The sequence below is a fragment of the Rutidosis leptorrhynchoides genome, chromosome 3 (assembly GCF_046630445.1).
Source record: "Rutidosis leptorrhynchoides isolate AG116_Rl617_1_P2 chromosome 3, CSIRO_AGI_Rlap_v1, whole genome shotgun sequence".
In the NCBI taxonomy this organism is placed as follows: Eukaryota; Viridiplantae; Streptophyta; class Magnoliopsida; order Asterales; family Asteraceae; genus Rutidosis; species Rutidosis leptorrhynchoides.
Window position 1 is genome coordinate 167,704,823 of NC_092335.1, and position 23,710 is coordinate 167,728,532.

General features: G+C 34.9%; 3 protein-coding genes across 5 annotated transcripts in view; all 3 read left to right on the forward strand.

Moving 5' to 3' along the window:
- The window catches only part of LOC139896986 (F-box/FBD/LRR-repeat protein At1g13570-like), a 302,934-nt gene that overhangs the window by 212,160 nt on the left and 67,064 nt on the right, over window positions 1–23,710 (forward strand). The window lies entirely within an intron of this gene.
- LOC139900582 (putative F-box/FBD/LRR-repeat protein At4g13965) lies at window positions 15,330–16,762 on the forward strand. Its single transcript, XM_071883348.1, has 4 exons — window positions 15,330–15,559; window positions 16,022–16,118; window positions 16,211–16,369; window positions 16,466–16,762. Exons 1-4 carry the CDS (start codon window positions 15,330–15,332, stop codon window positions 16,760–16,762), a joined length of 783 nt encoding a protein of 260 aa, XP_071739449.1.
- On the forward strand, window positions 18,264–20,443 carry LOC139896984 (uncharacterized). Of its 3 annotated transcripts, none has more exons than XM_071879624.1 (4): window positions 18,264–18,291; window positions 19,425–19,546; window positions 19,710–19,868; window positions 19,952–20,443. In XM_071879624.1, the coding sequence occupies exons 2-4, from the start codon at window positions 19,538–19,540 to the stop codon at window positions 20,246–20,248; spliced, it is 465 nt and encodes a 154-aa protein (XP_071735725.1). In that variant the 5' UTR covers window positions 18,264–18,291; window positions 19,425–19,537; the 3' UTR covers window positions 20,249–20,443. The 3 variants fall into 3 exon arrangements, 2 of the variants coding, with proteins under 2 accessions (XP_071735725.1, XP_071735724.1); XR_011776409.1 differs by having other exon boundaries at window positions 18,268–18,291; window positions 18,742–19,546; window positions 19,726–19,868; XM_071879623.1 differs by having other exon boundaries at window positions 18,268–18,291; window positions 18,742–19,546.

A 23,710-nucleotide genomic window follows, 5' to 3' on the forward strand; every position in this document is an offset into this window, starting at 1 on the left:
CATGCATTCTTCTATCATGTCATGAAAAATTGCCATCATGCACCTTTGAAAGATTGCAGGGGCGTTGCATAGTCCAAATGGCATGCGTTTATAAGCAAAAGTACCATAAGGGCACGTGAAAGTGGTTTTCTCTTGGTCCTCGGGTGCTATTGGAATTTGAAAGTATCCAGAAAAACCGTCAAGAAAACAATAGTAACTATTTCCGGCTAATCTTTCCAACATTTGATCAATGAAAGGTAAGGGAAAGTGATCTTTTCTGGTGGCGTCATTTAATTTTCTATAATCAATACAAACACGCCATCCTGTTACAGTCCTAGTAGGAATAAGCTCATTTTTTTCTTTTGTGATGACAGTCATGCCACCCATCTTAGGTACGCATTGAACTGGGCTTACCCATGGACTATCAGAGATTGGATAAATTAAACCTGTATCTAGCAGTTTAATAATTTCTTTCTTAACAACATCTTGCATATTAGGATATAGTCTTCGTTGGCGTTGCACATACGTTTTATGACCTTCTTCCATAAGGATTTTATGTGTGCAATACAAAGGACTTATGCCTTTAATGTCATGAATCTTCCATGCAATAGCTGGTTTATGAGCTTTTAGCACACAAATGAGTTGAGATTTTTCATTTTCAGTAAGAGAAGATGATATTATTACAGGTAATTCAGATTCACCATGTAAATAAGCGTATTCCAAATGGTTTGGAAGTGGCTTTAACTCTAATGTCGGTGGTTCTTCTATCGATGATTTATATCGATATCTATCTTCCTCTTTTAGCATTTGAATTTCTTCTGTTGTTGGTTCATATCCATTAGCCATAAGTGTAGCTAACATTTCAGCTTCATCAATTGGTTCAGTTCCTTCTCCTAAAGAACATTCTCCTGTTTCTTGTAATTCTGAAAATTCTTCTAACAATTCTGCATGTGAATCTATAGTTTGAATATAATAACATGTATCATTTGCAGATTGCGGTTGTTGCATGGCTCTGTCAACAGAAAAGGTAACACTCTCGTCCTCTATACTTAGGGTCAGTTTCTTATCGAACACGTCTATTATTGCTTTAGCCGTGTTTAAGAATGGTCTTCCTAATATGAGAGGAACTCGAGAATCTTCTTCCATGTCCAGAATAACAAAATCCACTGGAAATACTAAAGTACCAACTTTAACTAGCATGTTCTCCATTATCTCTCTAGGATATTTTACTGATCGATCTGCTAGTTGTATGCTTATTCGTGTTGGTTTCAATTCTTCAAGGTCTAGTTTAGCGTATAATGAATACGACATTAAATTTATACTAGCTCCTAAATCGGCCAATGCTTCTATTGAAGTAAGACTACCCAGAAAACATGGAATTGTGAAACTTCCTGGATCTGATAATTTTTCTGGTATCTTATTCAACAGCACTGCAGAACAATTTGTATTCATAGTAACAGCCGAAAGTTCTTCCATTTTCTTTCTATTTGTGATTAGATCTTTCAGAAATTTAGCATATCTTGGCATTCCTGATATCACATCAATGAAAGGAAGATTTACATTTTGATTGCTCGGCTTCAAGTCTTTCTTTTCTCATTTTACTCGGGTAAGGAAGTGGTGGTTGGTATGGTTTAACATAAGGCTTTGCCTTAACTTTGTTATCTTCATTAACCTTTTCAACTACCGGTTCTGTTTCTTTTTTTTGTTCAGATTGTGGTTCTTGTGTAGTAGGAATAGAGTCCTCAGAAATTACAGGTATTTCAGGTGGTTTAAGTGTAATACCACTTCTTGTGGTAATGGCTTTAGCTGTTTCATTTCGGGGATTAGCATTTGTATCATTAGGTTGACTTCCCGATTTTCTTTCACCTATTAACCATGCTAGGTTGCTTACTTCTTGTTCCAGATTTTGAATAGAAGCTTGTTGATTTCTAAATGCTTGAGCATTTTGTTCATTGGTTTATTTCTGAGATGTGAAAAACTGCGTTTGAGATTCAACTAGCTTCGACATCATATCTTCTAAATTTGGCTTTTTATCATCGGTTTGTGGTGGTTTAATTGGAAAAATAGGTCTTTGCTGATTGTAAGTATTATTAGATACTTGTTGATTGCTAGGACCTTATTGATTGTTGTATGGAACATTTCGGTTATAATTCTGATTTTGATTGTAGATTGGTCTTGGCGGTTGATAATTATTCTGATAATTATTTCCAGGCCTTTGGTTCATGTATGAAACATTCTCTCTTTGTTCCATTGTTTGTTCAATACCGAGACAATCTTTTGTTAAATGTGGTCCTCCACACTGCTCATAACTAATTCGTATGGAGTGAATATCTTTAGTCATCTTTTCCATTCGTCTCTCGACAGCATCTATCTTTGCAGAAATGGAATCAAAGTCATGGCTAGAATCGGCTCTAGCCGCTTTAGATGATCTAACGATATCTTTTTCTTGGTGCCACTCATGTGAGTGGGAAGCAGTGTTATCAATAATTTTGTAAGCTTCAGTTGCAGTTTTTTTCATAATGGAACCACCAGCTGCTATGTCGATGTCTTTTCTTGTAGTGATGTCACATCCTTGGTAGAATATTTGTACTATTCGATAAGTTTCTAAACCATGTTGCGGACATCCTCTTAACAACTTTCCAAATATTGTCCACGCTTCATATAAAGTTTCATTTGGCTTTTGCGTGAACGTAACTATTTCTCCTTGAAGTCTTACGGCTTTAGATGCCGGAAAGAATTGTTTAAGAAAATTTTCAACTAAGACATCCCATGTATCAATCGCCCCTTCAGGTAACGATTCTAACCAATCTTTGGCTTCTCCCTTTAAAGTCCAGGGAAATAACATGAGATAGATCTGTTCATCCTCCACTTCTCTGATTTTAAATAGAGTACAGATCCTATTAAAGGTACGAAGATGTTCGTTTGGATCTTCCTTCGGTGCACTACTAAATTGGCATTGATTAGTTACCATGTGTAGGATTTGTCCTTTGATTTCATAATCTGGCGCATTAATGTCTGGTTGAGTAATTGCGTGACCTTGGCCAGTATGTTTAACTCTCATTCGGTCTTCCATACTTAGAGGTTCCAGAGTTTTCATGATTGAATTTGTTGAATCTGAATCACTAGAGGATTCTGATTTAATGATTTCTTCCTCGACAATCTCTGGATGAGTGATTTGTGGTTGAGGAGAAATGATTAGTGGTTTAGGATCTCTGAATTATCCCTGAATATCCTCCGGATTCTCAATTGTGAGGTCGGGTTCAAAAAATGGATTATCGGAAATTTGAATTGGAGTACTTGGTCGACTAGATGATGATTCTAAAGAAAAATCAACAGCGACAATGTGGGCTAAATTCCTTGATCGAGTTACAGGTGGTGAACGTAAGAAAGGTGGTGAACGTTTTGCTCGGTTCATTCACTGAATATCCTATTAGTTATAAAAGATAAAAATTATATAAGCTATCAAATTAATAGACTTTTCTGATTTTGCCCACGTTTCGAATAGCCAATAGATGCAGCAGGTAGCCAGGACCCTTTAAATCGGAAGCCCACAACTCGCCACTAACAAATCCAACTATTACTACGAACCAGAAAATTTTGGATGTCTATCAATTTAACCACTTAAAATAATTTTTCGTCGAAGTTTAAAGAAAATAAAGAAAATTCTATGTCCTAAAAACTAGAGCGTCGAGAAATAAGAAAGAAAAAGAGAGCGTCGAAAAACGTCGAAAAATAATAAAATGTAGCGTCGAAACTTAAAAGTCTAAAAGTTGCGTCTAAAGGTATTAAAGCTAAAAGGAATTCTATATCCAAAACGGCAATAACTTAAAAAGGTTCTAAAATCTTAAAAAGGCGTCGCAAAATTCTAAAGCAACTAAATCTTAGTCTAAAGAAAAAGCACTTAAGGGATTTTACGGCAAAGCTTAAAAATTTAGAAATAAAAATAACTACGGCTAAAACTAATCTTAAAACTAATTACGAACGTTAAAAATACAAATATTACGAATAAAAAGATATAGAATATAAAAATAAAACTTAAAGTTGTAAAAATACAATTTTTATAAAAATATTATTTTTATATTATTATTTTATAAAAGTATTAAGTTTATATATTTAATAAAACTAATTATAACTTAAAAATACAAATTAAATTAAATAAAACTAATTAATATTAAAACAAAACCCTAATCTAAATTAATTAATAATAATTATATATTAATCAAACCATAATTCGATTTAGCTGATGTACCAGGCCTGTCAAATCATCTCATGCGATCGCATGAGCTGAGTGTTGTAAATCCATGCGGTCGCATGACCCTCGGATCCAGGCCTTATGTTGGGCTGCTACAGTTGGGCCCGATTACTTTTTTTTCCTGTTTTTATATTTATATAAAATATTTATATAAATTAAATAAAACTTGTATTTAAAAACTAAAATAGAAATAAAAATACTTTATAATTTTATATATTTTGAACAACTCTTAAAAATATATATATTTTGTTTTTATTTGTATATTTTTGATTGTATTATATAAAACGTATTTTTATAAAAATGAATTAAAGCTTACTAAATTTTTTTTATAGCGTTTCGCTTTCGGTTCCCCGGCAGCGGCGCCAAAAATACTTGATGTGTGCAGCAGCGTATACGAAATAGTTATATTTTTATTACGAAATACTTATTAAATATGATACAATTTTACACAAGTTATTTATTTATTTATAGAGTGGATATACCTAAACCTTGCTACAACACTTATAGGCAGTGTACCTAATCGTACAGTAGTGTAGTTTTTAGTAAGTCCGGTTCGTTCCACAGGGAGCTAGCCAAGTTTAACGCTATATTTTTTAAGCTATATTTGTATAAATATATATATATAAGTAGTATTATTATTATTATAAAAGGGGGTTTTTACCATTTAATGACCAGTTTGTCGATTTTAAAACTTTAGTCACAATTAAAACCTAATGTAAAATATTAAAAATAAATAACTAAATTTAAAGCGTAAATTAAATGACAATAATTAAAGTGCGATAAATAAAATTGTGATAATTAAAAAGTACGATAATTAAAAGTGCAATAAATAAAATGACAGTAAATAAAAATACGATGAAATATGAAATAAAGGAATTATGCTTATTTAAACTTCCGTAATCATGATGTTCGACGTGTTGATTTTAGTTTATTACCATGGGTTAATTGTCCTTTGCCCTGGATTATTCGATATGTCCATACGGTTTTGTCCATAATAGTCCATCAGTCATAAATATAAAGTGCGAGAGTCTTCGTCAAATTATCCTTATACCCGAAGTCAAATATTCCAACTAATTGGGGATTCGAACTGTAACAAGGTCTTAATACTTTGTTTAATGAATACACCAGGTTATCGACTGCGTGTAATCCAAGGTTTTACTACTTTGTTAACAATTACACCAATTACCCTTGAATGTAATCCACCCCTGTTTCAACGAGTCCATTGACTATTAATCCATTCCCGTGTCTGATAAAATGAACGATAATTCGTATTTATAGATATCCCGCCCACCGTACCCGATTAAGCGTATGTGGTTATATATAGATACTTCAAATTGTAATCTTTATATTAAATTAACGAGGTATTGTTTAGTTAATATAAAGCCCATTAATAGCCCATAGTCTAATTTTCACAAGTGTCGTTCTTTTGTCCAAACCCCAATTATGGTACAAAGCCCAATTGCCTCGTCTTTAATATTTAGCCCAACATCACGATTACTTCGGCTTAAATAAGCATAATAATAACTTAGCTACGAGACATTAATTTAAAAAGGTTGAACATAACTTACAATGATTAATAATAGCGTAGCGTTACACGGACAAAATTTCGACTTACACACTTACAACATTCGCTAACATAACCTTATTATTATTAATCTTAAATTAAAATTAAAATTAAGATTATATATATATATATATATATATATATATATATATATGTGAGAGAGATTGATAAAGGATAGAAAAAGGTGTGTAAAATTCGGCCAAAACACGCGAACTTTATAGGACCTCAGCTGCTACAGTGATCGATGCGATCGCATGGCTTTTGTGCTTATCGCATGGCCTCCTGGGACAGCTCACATTACTTTATTTTCTTGTTTGCCGACGGTTTTAATATATAATATAATATATATATAAGTTTAAGAATTAATTATATATTATATTATATTCATGTGCATAGTTGACTTGTAATTTTTAGTCCATTGCGTCGCGCGTTGAGAGTTGGATCTGGTCCCGGTTCTGGATTTTCGAACGTCCTTGCGTACAATTTAATATCTTGTACTTTGCGTATTGCGGCTCGTACTCTTGTAAATTTTAGACGTTTCTTATCAATAAATTGAACCTCTTGGATTGTACTTTGTACTTTTGAGCTTTTTGGTCGTTTGCATCTTCAAATCATTGAATCTGTCTTTTGTCTTCACCTTTTATTATTTAAACGAATATCACTTGTAAATAGAACAATTGTAACTAAAAGCTTGTCTTTCTTGAGGGATAATGCTATGAAATATATGTTCGTTTTTAGCATTATCACACGCGCACCGTTTAGACCTTACCCCAGAGCTATAAAATTTGTAGGCTATGAATGCCAAGCTGAGGAGCATCGGGGTTGTAATACTTTGATCCGTGTCTAGCACAACCAGGTGAACTTTATGACCGAGGAGTTTATAGTTCGAGCTCCGGTCTTGTTTGTTAAAAAGAAGGATGGGTCGATGAGATTATGTATCGACTACAGAGAATTGAACAAGTTGACAATCAAGAATCGGTATCCACTACCGAGGATTGATGACTTATTTGATCAACTGCAGGGATCTAGTTGTTATTTGAAGATTGATTTGAGATCCGAGTATCACCAATTGAGAGTCAAAGAAGCTGATGTCCCGAAGACGGCATTTAGAACACGTTATGGACATTATGAGTTTACAGTGATGCCGTTTGGTTTGACGAACACACCAGCAGTGTTCATGGATCTCATGAACTGTGTGTGTAAGCCATACCTAGATAAATTCGTCATTGTGTTTATTGATGATATATTGGTGTACTCCAAGAACAAAGAAGATCACAAACAGCATCTACGTTCGATATTGACCATGCTTAGAAAAGAGCAGTTGTATGCAAAGTTCTCTAAGTGTGACTTTTGGTTACCAGAGGTACAATTTCTTGGCCATGTTGTAGGGGCCAATGGAATACAGGTCGATCCAGCAAAGATTGAGTCGGTTAAGAATTGGAAAACTCCAAAGACGCCAACTCAGATCCGGTAATTTTTGGGTTTAGCTGGTTACTACAGGAGATTTATTGAAGGATTCTCTAAGATTGCCTGACCATTAACCGCGTTGACTCATAAGGGCAAGAAGTATGAGTGGTCATAACCGCAAGAAACTGCATTTCAGTTGTTGAAGGAGAAGTTAATAACTGCACCAGTATTGTCTCTACCCGAAGGAAGTGAAGATTTTGTTGTTTATTGTGATGCCTCACGTCAAGGAATGGGTTGCGTGCTTATGCAATAAAATAAAGTTATTGCTTATGGATCGCGTCAGTTAAAAATTCATGAGCAGAACTACACTATGCATGACCTTGAATTAGGAGGTGTTGTCTTTGCACTTAAAATGTGGAGACACTACCTGTATGGAACCAAGTTTACTATCTTCACCGACCATAAGAGTTTACCGCACATATTCGATCAGAAACAGCTCAACATGAGACAACGACGTTGGATGGAACTACTTAACGATTATAATTGCGAACTTCAATACCATCCGGGCAAAGCGAATGTTGTGGCGGATGCTTTAAGCAGGAAGGAGCGAGAGAAACCCCTCAGGGTTAAGGCTCTTAACATAGTTGTCCGTACGAATCTCACATCACAGATCCGTGAAGCACAACGAGAAGCCGTGAAACAAGAAAATGTCGATGTTGAATTTCTCAGAGGAATGGATAAGAAATTTGACATCAAGGAGGTCGGAACATGATACTTTGCTAATCGGATCTGGGTACCAAAGTTTGGTGGATTGAGAGAACTAGTGTTGGAGGAAGCACACAAGTCAAGGTACTCAATTCATCCGGGGTCAGATAAAATGTACTAAGATTTGAAGGCGTTTTATTGGTTGCCAAATTTGAAAGCTGACATTGCTACCTATGTCAGTAAGTGCTTGACTTGCACTAAAGTCAAGGCTGAACATCAGAAGCCATCAGGGTTATTAACTCAACCAGAGATTCCCCAGTGGAAGTGAGAAGGTATTACCATGGACTTCATCACGAAACTGCCGAGAACAGTGGGAGGTTACGATACTATTTGGGTTATCGTGGATCGTCTCACTAATTCTGCACACTTCTTACCGATAAGAGAAACTGATAAAATGGAGAAGTTGGCTCAGATCTACATTAAGGAAGTCGTCTCTAGGCATGGAGTGCCTATATCTATTATATCCGATCGTGACAGCAGATTCACTTCCAGGTTTTGGCAGTCATTACAGAAAGCAATGGGGACCCGTTTAGATATGAGTACAGCATATCACCCCCAGACAGATGGCCAAAACAAACGAACTATTCAGACTTTTGAGGACATGTTGCGAGCATGTGTCATTGATTTTGGAAACGGATGGGATAAGTACTTACCACTAGCTGAGTTCTCATACAATAACAGCTACCATACAAGCATTAAAGCTGCACCATTCGAAGCATTGTACGAAAGGAAATGTAGATCTCCCGTATGTTGGAGTGAATTGGGGGATAGTCAGTTGACAGGTCCTGAGATCATTCAGGAGACAACTGAGAAAGTCCTACAGATTCAGGAATGATTGAGAACGGCTCGAAGTCATCAAAAGAGTTATGTCGATGTTAGACGAAAGGACATAGAATTCCAAGTTGGTGACAAAGTTATGCTTAAGGTATCACCTTGGAAGGGTGTCGTACGGTTTGGAAAACGAGGTAAATTGAGTCCTAGATATGTTGGACCGTTCAAGATAACAGAAAGGGTTGGACCGGTGGCTTACAGAGTGGAGCTACCACAAGCACTCAGCGGTATACACGACGTTTTTCACGTATCTAACTTGAAGAAATGCCTAGCCGATGAGAATTTGATTATTCCATTAGAGGAACTGTGTATCGACGACAAACTTCATTTCATTGAAGAACCTGTCGAAATCTTGGGCCGTGAGGTCAAACAGTTAAAGGAAAGCAGAATTCCTATCGTTAAAGTTCGGTGGAACGCGAGAAGAGGACCAGAGTTCACGTGGGAGCGTGAAGATCAATTGAGACAAAAGTACCCGCAACTGTTTCCGGAGGAAACTACTTCAACGAACGTTCACTAAAATTTTGGGACGAAATTTTCAATAACAGGTGGGTAATGTAACAACCCTGCTTTTTTCGTCACTTCTGTTAACTTTCTGTTAGTTGATTTAACGACAACTATTTGACTTTTTATGTATTTATGTGTATTAAATACATACTTGATTCTTGGAGGGTTACGATAATTAATATAGGTTAGTATTAATTTGAATATATATTTCGGATAAAGAAATACGATAAAAACGATACGGTTTGGATAACTACTTTTTGAACAACGAAACGCTCGGGTTTATTTTAATAATTATTAATTTAAAAAAATAATATTTATTTATTGGGTTTTTAATAAATTAAACGTTTGGTTGCGTTTTAACGATCGGTTTAGCGTTCCGGGCCTTCGGTACGTTTAAACGACACTTGAGACGGACCACGATTACACTGTATTGGAAAACGAGAACCCGGGAACCCATCCCAGGTGGGCCACGACTGAAAACCCCCTCCCCACCCATTTAATTTCTATTTTGAGCCATTTAATTGTTTTAGTCCATGATTAATTGGATTTAGGGCTTAATATAATTAACTAGGGAAAACCTAGACTGCATTATTTCCATACACCCTAAAAACAGTCGACATTCTTCTGCTCTTTCTCCCTCCCATCGTCGACCTTGTACACACCCATATCACCATCAATTTTTGACTTTTAGATTAAACACTCTACACGAAGATTGCAATTCACATCACCCTCGACGCGATGGTATAAACGATTTGTTGATCAAAGGTATAATCACATGAACCCTAATTACTAAAAATCTGATTTTATGTAGTTTGATAGTGTAAGTTGTCAATTTCTCAAATCTATATACGTTATTGTTAATTACTCGCGTTAATTTGATCGTTTGATGTGATTAGGGTTAACCCCGAATTTGATTTATGTGGTTATAGAAACTTGGCTTTCTTGAATGTTAAATATTATGATATAATTGAAATACTCTCGAAAAATTAATAATTTTAGGCTTTGGATTTGCGTATTTTCGTTTCCGTATGATTAAGATATGATTGATTGAAGTTTTTATGATGAATCTGTGATTATGTCGAATTCTGGAAAAATGGACATGGAATTGATTTATAAACTGATCATAAATGGATAGAAGACTTAAAAACACTCAAGTTACACTAGGATATCATGTCGTTTGCTTATGTATAACCCGAGATATGCTTGATTTAGTGTAAAAGTGGAATTACACAGCACTTGCATGAAAACAGTATTGTATGATAAAATGTGTTGACTTCTGTGATTAAAGCTTTGCATATTTGAAAAGTACACAAAAATTAATTCACCTTTCATGTAGATATCATAGTCTAATTCTATCTAGATTTTCGGATAATTGCGTGCGAATGTGGCTAGCTAAACTAGAATCGAATCTGCAACTTGCTCTCTGTGTTATACTCTGTGGTTTGAGTTTATTGAAATAGAATGTATGCTTCTGGAATATGAATCTTTATATGTTATGTGGTATATTCTCAGTTTATTGCAACCTCCGAAACCTTATGCATTGGGCACACTAGTGTCATACTTTGTGTAACTTCTGAATTGAGCTGAAAACTGAACATTCAAATTACACAAATAAACTGTACAAATTGGCTAAACAAAAATGGCTTAACTTTTGATATGTGTTAGTTTGACTTGTCCTTGAACCATGGCCACTGACCTTGTGTCAATTGCATGTCCCTAGCTCCGGTTATAGACAAAACGAAATCAGTGCGCGGTCAGAAACTGACTTGATAAACTACAAATGTAGCCCTTCTGATTCCTGACTTTTAATTATCGTATGAGACCCTGGCTGGACTTTTTGGAATCTATTTTGAGTATACTTATGATCTGGAGCTTTCCATGCTTACTTGAATTTTGTACTATGAGATAATATGCTAAGTTTGCTACATGTACATGAGCTTTGTGCACAACGATAAACTGAAATTGTGAAAATGACCATTTATGATCCAAAACGTGTTGTTTGACTTAGGTTTGACATGTTTACCAACATTTGACATGTACCTACTGATGTTGACTTTAGTTGACTACTTTGATCAAGTTTGACTTTCGGTTCAACTTCGGTTGACTTTGTTTGACTTGCATGATCTAGTTGATTGTATGTTGACTTTTACTTTGAAACGCGTCGAGTCGAGCAATAAGACAACTTATACTATGAAACCACATTTGTTTAAGACATAATTAATGACCAACCTAAATACGTATACTTAGGTTGCATTACTCTGCTATAAACCGTACAAGTCGTTTGTCTTTCAATCCGAGCTTTATTCAAAGGTGAGTCTATAGTCCCGCTTTTTACATGTTTTCAGGGATGAGAATACACACTGTTATACTTATATTATCAAATGCTTTTTGTATTGACACGAGTACTATATATGCATATTGAGTTTGTTCACAAAGCCTCTAGCTTGAATACTTTTAATACCATCGGTGTAAGCACAATTTAGATGGACGGATCCGTTAGGTTGACAACCTCACCCTACAATATTAACTGTGGTGCATTTACTTTGAACATTAGATACACTCGTACAAGTGTATAACATTTTATGAGGTAAAGGCGGGTATAGTGGTTTCTATACTCGGGTCATTGCTAGTATTCAGGTGCTCATAGATTATGCAAACGTTTTGCAACTTGGAGTTGTACTTGTAAAATCTCGTGGTCAAGGAATTTAAACTATTTTTCTGATAACTGTTTTTCAGTTACCGTTACATTATTTTAAACCTGTAGATTCACTCAACATTATTGTTGATCCATTTTGCGTGTTTTATTCTCAGGTATTAATTGCTTCCGCTGTAGAATATTGCTGTTACATAGAAGTCAAGCCAAGCACTGGGACCAGAGTTAACATTTCGTTAAAGGGATTTTTGACGGGGTGTTTCATCTTCCTTTGATGGTTATGATGGTTCTTCACCCTGTTGGAGAAGGCCACATTGGGCGGTTGAAGATTGACGGGTGAAGGTAGGGTTTCGAGGGATGGTGGTGGCTGTGGGATTCGTATTGGTTTTGGGTTGTCTGATGTCGTGGAATCGTTTGTGGGTCTTTTCCTTTTCGGTGGCGCCTTCAGGTTTGGAACAGGCGACGATCTCCCAGTTAGAGATCTGGTTCAGATCCATGGGTTCAACCGGTCTTTTGCGGTTTAGGCTCTTCTTACGACGGCTCGGGTAGCTTTGCGGTTGCGGTTGTCTATTTTTATTGTTGATGTGGTGGCGGTCGGAGTTCTCCTGATCGTCGTCGCTGTTTACTGTATCTGTTTATTTTATGTTTTTAGTGCAGCTGTTGCATAGGATATTTGTTTTAACTCGTTAGGCTTGTATTCATTTTCCTAGTCATTTATGTTCCGCCCTGTTAGCTGCAATTATAATTTAGGTTAATGTTTTATTGCCGCATGTTTGCCTATGTTTGATTTCCTTGTATCGGTTGTATTTGTTGATCTTCGGATCCGTTCAATGTTATTACATTTTTCGCCGAAAAAAAAGGGAAAAAAAAATCAAAGGAATTTAATGGGCTCTGATGACAATTCTCCAATCATAAGTAGCTATGCGGTTAACCTCTAGATTATTTTTTTGGGAAAAAAAACAAAGACTATATAACAAAGAACAAAGAGAATACAACTGAAACGAAGGTAACACAACACGCCAACGCAACACAAACAAACAAACCACTCCGCAAACACACGGCACTAGAAATATAACCACAATAAAAATCACCTAAAACCAAACTAGCAAATTAACAAACTAACAAGAGACAATGAGATCCACACACGAAAACTGACCGAGCACTCAAATTAACATTTTAACATTCATCACTATTTTAATACATCTAAGTTAGAATAATCCTCATCTAATTAATCAAATCAGAATCTACTACAATTCTAACACTCATACGCGAGGAACAAAGAAATATGGCGGTTATCAAACTTGATCTTGGGCCGTTATAAATATTCAGCCAACTCCTTTGGTTGAATTCATTGGTTTTAGCCATTAGATATTATAGGTTTAGAATAAATTAGGTTTTTCAATTTGCTCCTGGAGGAGGCTGACGACATTGGAGGAAGAGTTATTCTTCATATTTTTTTGTGGGTTAATTAGCTAATTTGAATTATTTTCAGCATCAATCATTCGGTAACTTTTGTTTTAATTACTTGTTTATTACAATGGATAATTGTTGGATATTGAGTGTTTTGTTTGATTGAATATTTCACATGAGTAGCTAAATTCTTTTCAGTTCACTTGAATGATTGAACTCATGTTTATGAATTACAAATATGGTTGTTTTAATTGTTGGCTAGTTGATTAACTGTGTCTTTGATTAAAATATCCACCGTTGTGTTATAGTTTAAATCAAGTGATTTATTGAAAGGTTAATAACGACTATTAATTTTTAAGATATTTAATGTTAAATTGTTGTGGACAAACATATTTAGACAATTGTGAACAAGATACGGGATACCAATCTAGGTTATATTTGCTAAACTGAATTAGGAATAGAATTTGAGTAGTTGTGTTGGCATGGGTGGGACACTAAAATGGCCATGGTTTTACGACAATAGAACTGAAATAGGTCACACTAATAAAGTAACATTGGTTATGAGTTAGCTACTAATTTAGGTGAGTGACATCCCTACAAATAAACTAGTGAAGAAACTGAGAAAACTAACATGTTATCTCGGGTCATTTGCTACACAATAATTGAACGGGTCTTAAAACGCAACCCAGACTAGAGGATAAGTTATACTCTGTAAGTAAATACGTCCACTGAGATAGGTTATCTTTAATTTCGTTTTAAGTTTTAATTTAGTTCAAATAAACTCTTTTGTGAAAAGGAAATGATAGTTCCACCATCCAAATTACTCTTTCCACCAAGAACATGCATTATTGAGTTGTACAGTACAATTTATTAAATCATAGTTCCACCATCCAAATTACTCTTTCCACCAAGAACATACATTATTGAGTTGTACAGTACAATTTATTAAAGCATAGTTTGTGGTGGAAGGAGTAATTTGGATGGTGGAAATATATCAATTCCCTTTGTGAAACCCTCTTTATTTTAAATAGATTACATATTACTGTAGTAATTAACTTCTTGAACGCATTGTTCCAGTTCCATGTGGACATGAATCGAACTTCTTATTTACTACTACATGGATATGACTAATTGTCTGTATGTGTAAAAAAAATTTAGTAGTTATTTCTAGTTTAATTTTAAAGTTAGGTTTCACACGTTACTTGTTAAAGGTATATTTAACTTAACTCTTAAAATTTTATAATTCAATTATTTCAATATAGTGAAATCTATTGAAAAATGACTCTTCTTATATATTTAGGGTTGCGCTTGTGATCTCCATATTTTCAACATACACATTGTGACATGAGACTTCCTTGATACATATTTCCCTAGATCTCAACTAGGGTGAACATGAGTACCTAAATACTAGAGTGACCAACTTAAATTGTCTTCTTAGTTTTAGCTATGTATTTTGTTACTAAATCGGAATAGTACCTACCCCTACTTATACCGGAATCTTACCGGTACCAACCCCATTATATTGGTATGGTATTCGGTACCCACCTTAAGGTAAAAATATTCGGTACTCACCTTAAGGTAAATAATATATCTAACATCACTCTTTTTAACTTTGTAGATAAAAATATTTTTTTGGGACATCAACACACACATCCATTTTGTTCACGGCGGGACTCGAACTCATAATCTGAAAATCAATTAGATGTACTTAGAAATCAATTATTAATACTATAAACTGTTGTTGTGCTTGTAATCTTTATATTAATATTGTTTGAATTTAATGGTTTAATTAGGTACCGATTTCCGACATAAGCTTTGTGACATCAGACTTCCTTGATTTATTATTCCATCCATATAACTTTACTATATTCATTTTAGAACAATTATCAATATTTTTGTTGCATCAGAAGTTATTTTTGATAATGATACACTGTAAATAAAGAGTCAGGAATATTGTTAGAATAATGGAACCAACTCATGGGAAACATAAGGCATCCAAATCAGCATCTGAAGATATTATTAGCAGAATGCCTGATAATGTTATAACACATATTCTAGATCGTTTGCCGATACAATATGCGGTCAGGACTTGTATCTTGTCAAGAAATTGGAGGTTCAAATGGACTTTACTCAGCAACGTCGTATTTGACAAGAAGTTCTTTGAGTATTCACTAGGAATTGTAGCTGTTGATTGGTATTTCGAGAGGAATATAATTAGTAGTCTTCTTCTTCTTCTTAAAGGTCCCGTTACAATGTTTTACCTATATATACCAAAGGACAATGTATTAGATGTTAAGGATATTAATCATTGAGTGATATTCTTGTCAAGAAAAGGAATTAAAGAGCTTTATCTTACAAATATGCGTGTAACACCTCTTAAATTGTCTACCCTTCTTTTTTCTTGTGTGGAGTTGGAACATTTAGTGTTGCGTAATTGTTATCTTTACCCTCCACCCACTTTTTACGGTTTTCCAAAACTTTTGAGCTTGGGCTTGTACGAGGTAGAATTTCTGAACGGAAATTTTGGAGAAATTATTACTCAATGTCCATTACTCGAGTTTTTGGAAGTTAGCTATCCTAATCGTACCGGAAAAGTAAAAATGGACGAGATTGCAAAACTTACAAATCTCAAATTGTTATCCTTCCCATTGTGTAGGCTTGGCAATATAGCGATCACAAGCTCCTTAGTTTTTCACCTTGTATGTCATTTTCCAAAACTTCAAGACCTTTATTTGGATCTTCGTAACTGCAAGGTATGCCTAAATTGGATATTTGAAATTGTCTTCTTTACATTATATTAGCATCAAAATGCTTTATGATTAATAATTTAATACACGTTTTTTAGTTTTTAGAAGAATCAGGTTCCACAAAGTGGGTTTCTACGTCCTTTCACTGCCTCAGACTTTTGATGTTATACCCAATAGATTTTAACAGTGATGTTAAGTTATCGTTTGCCTTTGACATGATTTGGGGTTTACCAGAACTGCAGACCCTTATGATCACAGTAAGTTAATTTATATTTATATGTTATATGCTTCATGATATCAATAATTATTAGATCTCCTAGGTGGGGTTCTGAATACTTTTCAAAATTCTGTAGGCTGTATACAATGATGCTGTTCAATCGTACACACTTTGTTCATCATCGTTGAACCACATCTCAATGGGTCAGCTTAAGCTATGTAGTGTGGTATTTAAATCTTTTAGAGCTTATGAGAATGAGATTTATTTGATAAAGAAATTACTTGATTGTTCACCTTTGCTGAAGAAGATTGATATATATCCCAGTAGATCCCTGATGTGTGGCGATAACGATCGAAAGTTGATGCTTACTAAAAAGTTGCTAAAACTTCAAAGAGCCTCCTCCGCAGCAGAAGCGAATATCTACTGGTCTTAGTATTATGCACTTATATCATCTATATGTCGTTTAGTTTTGTGTGAATTTGGTTTATCTTTTGTACTGGCCAGACTTATAGTGATGGTTCTTGTTATGTATTGCAATAGTTATAGGAGTATCAGATATGTGCATGAATCATTGAGGTAATGTATTTTCTTACTATGAATTATTAGTCTAGTATGAATTAAGGCAATAAGGTTTTGGCATGTAGTTTCTTGCGATCCATTTTTTTTATCTCTAGATATCTACCAAAGTTTCTTACAGTTGTTTGTTTCATTGTTTTACTTATGTTATCAGAAATTGTTTGTCTATAGACTGTTTGCACAATGTGAATGTTGTGTTACACGATGGCCTTTTTTTTATGTTCATATCCATCCTATAGTTTGTCACTTATTTGCTCATAAATAGCGACGAAGCTTGAACATTAACAATAACAATGAGGGGCCATAATAATTTAATCAAAATTGTATGCAGTATGCTAGCGAGGCTGGTGGGGCCAATACTTAAATTTACCATGTCTAGTCCCTAAAACTATAGAATTTGCTATTAAGGACATTTTTTTGCGGGGGGGGGGGTGGGGGGGGGGCCATGGCTCCCCCTGCCCTACATAAGCTGCGTCGTTGCTCTTTGTTTTCCTATTAATTTGGTTGCACTTAACTACTACAGTATATGTTTTCTCCAAAATTACTAACATGGCATAAGACTGGTGATTGGTGTGACTGTAAGGAGTAAAGACCTAAATTTCAACATGTTCTGATGGAAGACTGCTGCAACATCATTTGGTATTTGGGATTTTTTGAAAAGTTAATCCATTGGTCCCACGACACAAATTGTTGTTTGCTTATAAAACATCAATAAGATTAATGTAACAAACGAATGGAATGTCCCGCCAAATGGTTTTAAACTTCATCCATTTTAGAGATATTGAGGTGATAATAAGTTCAACAATATGATATTAAGTTAGTAAGTAGTGTTTGTGGTTACTGATTCAACTTGAATATAGGTTTTCAATTTAATGTGATTCTATTCTATATTTCCCGAACCATGCTTCTTGACAAAAGAGCTGCATTTCCTGAACCATGCTTCTTTGGGTTCTTCTTAGAACCCAAATCCGAAGCAGCTAACGAAACTTTTCTCCTTTAAAGGAACTCCCATGCCTTCTTACAAGAATCACCACACGATCCGTCGATGCACAACAAACCTTGGACGACAAATTTGTCTCTTTATTCACATCGAGAATAGACGAAACAGAGCTTCCAAACTTTGATTAATGATTTCATGAGGCCCAAAGGAGCCCTACCCAAATTAATTGGACACGGACATCCCACAACATCAGGCCCACACCTCAGCCCAATCAGGTCCACACCATGTGAATTAACAGGCCCATACTTTGCTAGCAATCTGATCCACATCAGGGAGGGTACCAGATGAACGGCTGGAGATGACATTTAATTATCATTTTGATTCCCTCAATCTCACGAAGTAGTCGCTTGAATCACTCACCCTAAGAAGACAGACATCATATTAAGGTTAGGGTTACATTCTTATTTTGTATTTTAATCTTAATTTTTATTCACAATAACATAATAATAACCCTTTTTAAGCTTGCCATGAGTTGCTTTCATGTAACCAGTGGGTTACTTAAATATGGTTCTGTTACTCTCTGTTAGCTTATGAAACTAGGGTTTGGAACATTTTTTGGGTTTTATTTGCGAAAATCGGCTTTTACAGAGACAAAATGTAGAATTTATTTATTTTTTGGGTAGAAATTTCTATTTTAAAACTTGTTGCTCTGTTCAAAAAATTATCATCTAGGTGTAATAATTAGTGCATTAACCTTGCAGTTTGCACCAATTCTCTTTACTTCGTGATTAATTCCTTAAATTTATCATTCCATCTATTTATATATATTTAGCTTATTTATTTTAGAATAATACTTTATTCATTTGGATAATAAGACGTTTTCGATAATAATACAGAGTAAATAAAAAGCACGGGATATTGCTAGGATAATGGACCCGGCTCCCATGAAACTGAAACATAAGGCATTCAAATATGCATCTGAAGATATAATTAGCATAATGCCTGACGATGTCATAACTCATATTATGAATCACTTGCCAATACAATATGCGGTCAGGACTTGTATCTTGTCAAAGAACTGGAGGTTCAAGTGGACTTTACTCAGTGAGGTCTTATTTGATGAGGAGTTCTATGACTATTTACAACAACTGGGACGTGAAAATTGGTACGAGTATACTATAAGTACATTTCTTCTTCATCTTAAAGGTTCCATTTTAAAGTTTTATCTCGATGTACCAGAGTAAAGGTTTTGAATGTTACGGAAATTGATCATTGGGTGATGTTATTGTCCACAAAAGGAATCAAAGAGTTTGAACTCATAAATATGCACGTAGCACCTCTTACGTTGTCTTCCAATCTTTTCTCTTGTGTGAAATTGGAACGCTTGACACTTTATAACTGTTCTCTTTACCCCACACCCATTTTTTGTGGTTCCCATATCTTTTGCACTTGGATTTGGATGAGGTAGCATTTGAAAATGGAAATTTTGGGGAATTTATCACTCATTGTCCATTGCTTGAGTTATTGAAAATTAGTTGCTTTAGTTCTATTGGAAAAGTAAAATTGGTAGAAATTGCAGAACTTAATAATCTCAAATGGCTATCCTTCCCATTGTGTAAGCTTGACACTGTAACAATCTCAAACTTTGTGGGTCATTTTTCAAAACTTCAAGAGCTTGATTTGGATCTTCATATGTGTGAGGTATGTCTAATTTGGATATTTGAAAATTTTGTATACATTATATTGCAGTAAATGCTTTATGAATTATGTAGTTGATATATATATATATATATATATATATATATATATATATATATATATATATATATATATATGGCTATTTATGTTATCTCTTTTCTTATAGTTCTTAGGTGAATCAGGTGCTAGAAATTGGGTTTGTACCTTCTTTCGCTACCTCAGGACTCTGGTTTTAGACCCAATAGATTTTAGCAGTGATATTGAGTTATCGTTTGCCTTTGAAATGATTTGGGGTTTACCAGAACTACAGAACCTTGAGATCACAGTAAGTTAATTTATATGCATCATGATATTAATGATCATTAAAATATCATAGGTGGGCATCTTAATACTTTATAATTTTTATAGGCTGCATTAAATGGTGCCGTCCCACCACTTGCATTTTCTTCTTCAACGTTGAACCACGTCTCAATGGGGCAGCTTAAGCTACGGAGTGTGGTGTTTAAATGTTGTAGAGGTTTAGAGAATGAGATATGTTTGATAAAGAAATTACTTGCTTGTTCGCCCTTTCTTAAGAAGATTGATATTTGTGCCAGTTCATCCCTGATAATTGGTGGTGACAATGGAAAGTTGATGTTTGCTATGGAGCTGCTAAAACCCCACCGAGCCTCCTCTGTAGCCGAAGTGAATATCTACTGGAATTAGTATTATGCACTTATATCTTCTATATCCTATAGTTTTATGTGAAATTGGTGTATCTTATGATATTGCTCAAACTTGAGGTGATGGTTCTTGTGTATTGAAATAGCTTTAGGAGTAACACAATATGATCACATGAATGAATGGGATAATTTGACTTTTGGCATTTGCACATGTTAAGTGGTTGCAGCTAAGGTGGTCTTCCTTCTGTATCTCAAGTTCTCAACATATAAGATGTTTTCTCATTGTTGTTGCAATATATGTTCTATGACTTGTGTGACTTATTAATATTAATGTATTGCATATATATGCAGGATAACATTGTAGTGTTTTGACAGACTCGAGTGACAATTGATCGCTTTTCCTACATGATCAAAAGGGTCAAATTTCTTCTATTTTCCTCTCTTCCTACTTTCTTGATCATTTCTCAAATTGTTAAACCCTCAAAGCAAACAAATTGTAATAGCGTAAGAAAAAGACATATCATGGTGATGGTTCTTTTGTTGCTTATATATAGCTTTAGTAAAAATGTAGTAGCGTGTATTAGTCCGATATGAATTATGGCAATAAGATTTTCGCATCTAGTTTCTTGCGATACACTTTTGCATCTCAATAGCCACCCAATTTTCTTACCGTTGTTAGTTTACTTCGTTGTTTTACCTAGAGTATGTGCTTATAAACTCGTTATGGCTTCCGGAGCTGTTAATTCTCGAACTGATACACTGGCTGGCTTCATTTGTAAAACATCAATCAAAGCTTCGTCAAAATTTAGCAAATCACAAGGACTATCAGTGCAATATTTAGCTAACCACAAGGACTATCTGTGTAATTTTGTCTTTAATAAATCTTGCTTGTTCCCCTTTGGCCTTTCCCAAAGAAGGTTGTTATTAACCCCTTCTACACTGCACCTAATGACCTCCACGAATTTTTGCTTGCTAGAAAGTTGTTGAGGTTTCATCAAGTCTCGCATGTAGCTGAAATAGAGTTCAAAGGCTATCAAGATTACTAGTTTGAACTATCTTACAATTTTCGGTGAATTTGGTCAACCTTATGGCTACAACAACATTGTTTAGTATTTTGTTTCTAAATGTTTTTAAAATTTATTAAGTTGAATTGAAAATTTAATGATGGTGATGGTTCTTGTTTCTTTCTTGAGAACGTGCATTCTTTTTTTGAAGTCGAATAGGAGAAATTAATATGTGAGCATTGAATTGAATGTTTGATTTATATATGACCATTTAATTGAATCTTCTATTTTGATCTTGAATGTTGAATCGAAACGCCACCAACAAATGCTAAAACATCCTTTGAAACACGAGCAGAGCCGTCATTCGATTTAAGCCGATCGAATAAGGAGACACGAAAGGGGCGTGTGTGAGGTAAATTGGTAAGAGGATTAGGAGAAGTTGCCGGAATGAAACCACCTGCCGAATTAGAAACACCTGTCGGAGAGGGATGGTGGTGGTAGGTGGTGGGAAAAGGAAATTTAAAACTCGGGTCAAAATGTCCAACTTGCTTCCTGTTTTGAAATTTTATGAAGTCAAAGTTTCGATCGATCCTCCATGAGATGCCCCGAATCCACCCATATCTTCTAAACGCGTTAGAACAATTTTTTTTTATCTTAAATTATTAGAATTGGACGTATTATGAGCCTTTTGGCATAAAAGTAGGGATATTTTTGTCTATCTTTGTTGTACTTATTTGTTTCAGTAATTACCTCATGTACGTGTATGATTCAAAATCCATTCCATTCTGCATGACTGCAATTGGAGATGTAACAGTTCACTTTGAGTTTAAGCCTATTTACGTTTAAAATTTTATTTTTTTAAGACAAAATTTCATTCCTCGCCCCTTAACTTTACTATGTCCTTTTTTTTTTTGTGCATCCCTCGTCCAAGTCCCTAATGTATCAGAAATCTACATCCCTCGTCCTCCCGTCTACTTTCAGTCTATTTTGCCGTTACCATCCTATCACGTGCAGAGCATGTGAGGGTAAAAAGGTCATTAAACTACAGGGATGAGGAGCGTAATCCACGTGTCACATGCTTTTAATTTTAATTTAATTAAAAACAAGATCAATTAAACATCCGATCGTCACATCACACGTCTTCTTCTTCTTCATCAACATCGTACGTCATCTCATCTTCTTCATCGTCATCATGTTTCTCACGTGCAACAACAACAACGGCGGTAGTGTTCACCGGAGTTCGGCGGAGAAGATGAATCCGATCGAAGGATTGAGTGAAATAGGGGATTCAAGTTCCGACTTTAGATTACTGATGAGGAGCTGTCATCATCAATGAAATTGGGGAACCTGGAGTTCAAGTTCCGAAAATTGAAGGTATACAAATCGACCTCCACTTCATCAAAGTGAAATTGGGGAACCTTCAATTCAGATCTGAAGCCGAAACTTGAAGATCTGAAGCCGGTATTGTAACTAACAGTAGGATTAAAACCTAATACTTGTAGTATAAACGTGTTTAACATAGATCCTGGTTACAAGTTAACAACAACAGATTCATTGTTCTTCATCTCGAGTTACGTGAAGTAATTTGGTCTATGGAACAATTTAATGAATCTCAGATCAAATTGATCGTAGTTTCAGGTTCCTTATGTCTCATTTGTGCTTCGAGATGATTAAAAACAGATGGAGAAACATCATATCTTCAGAAATCTCGAAGTCAAACTTATGTTCTTCCGAGTCAACGTTTTGATTCGAGAATTATAGTGTGTTTTTGGTTGAGTTGTTGATTCACGAGTGTTATAGAAGTGATTTGAGGCATTTTTCATTTAGAAATCGTGATCCAAAACGTCATGAGATTGAAGTTTTAGATCCAGACGCCATCATTCAAAATCAGATCCATACGCCACCTGCAAATTTGGATTTTATAGATCGATATATACTCCGTATGATTCAATTTATAGACAGATAAATATTTTAGGTATTCACGAAGATTGAAGTTTTATAGGGACTATTTGTTTTTGGGTTTCAGTTTAGTTTGAGAAGGATGATGATGATTTTGGGGGTGGGTTGGTTAAAAAATGAAGGATTATGAAAGGATGAAAGATGAAGTTAGGTTAGAGAGTAAAGATATTACAAAGACTAAAATACCCTCACATGCATGTCACATGACTTAACTTAACGTCTAAAATTAACAACAATTGGACGGGAAGATGAGGGATGTAGATTTCTGATATATTAGGGACGAGGGATGCACAAAAAAAAGGACAGGAAGTCAAAATTGATGTAAAGTTCAGGGACGATGAATGAAATTTTATCTTTTTTTAATTCATAATACAAGGACTATTTTAGCAATTTTGTCAAAATAAAAACGTACTATACTATACTGAGGGCCTGTTTCTTTTTTCATTATTGAACTTAATTGAGCCAATAACTTTTTCGGTCATCACCTTTTGCTGTTTACTTATGGATTAATGATTAACTAAAACTGCCTGGTTGACTGTTTG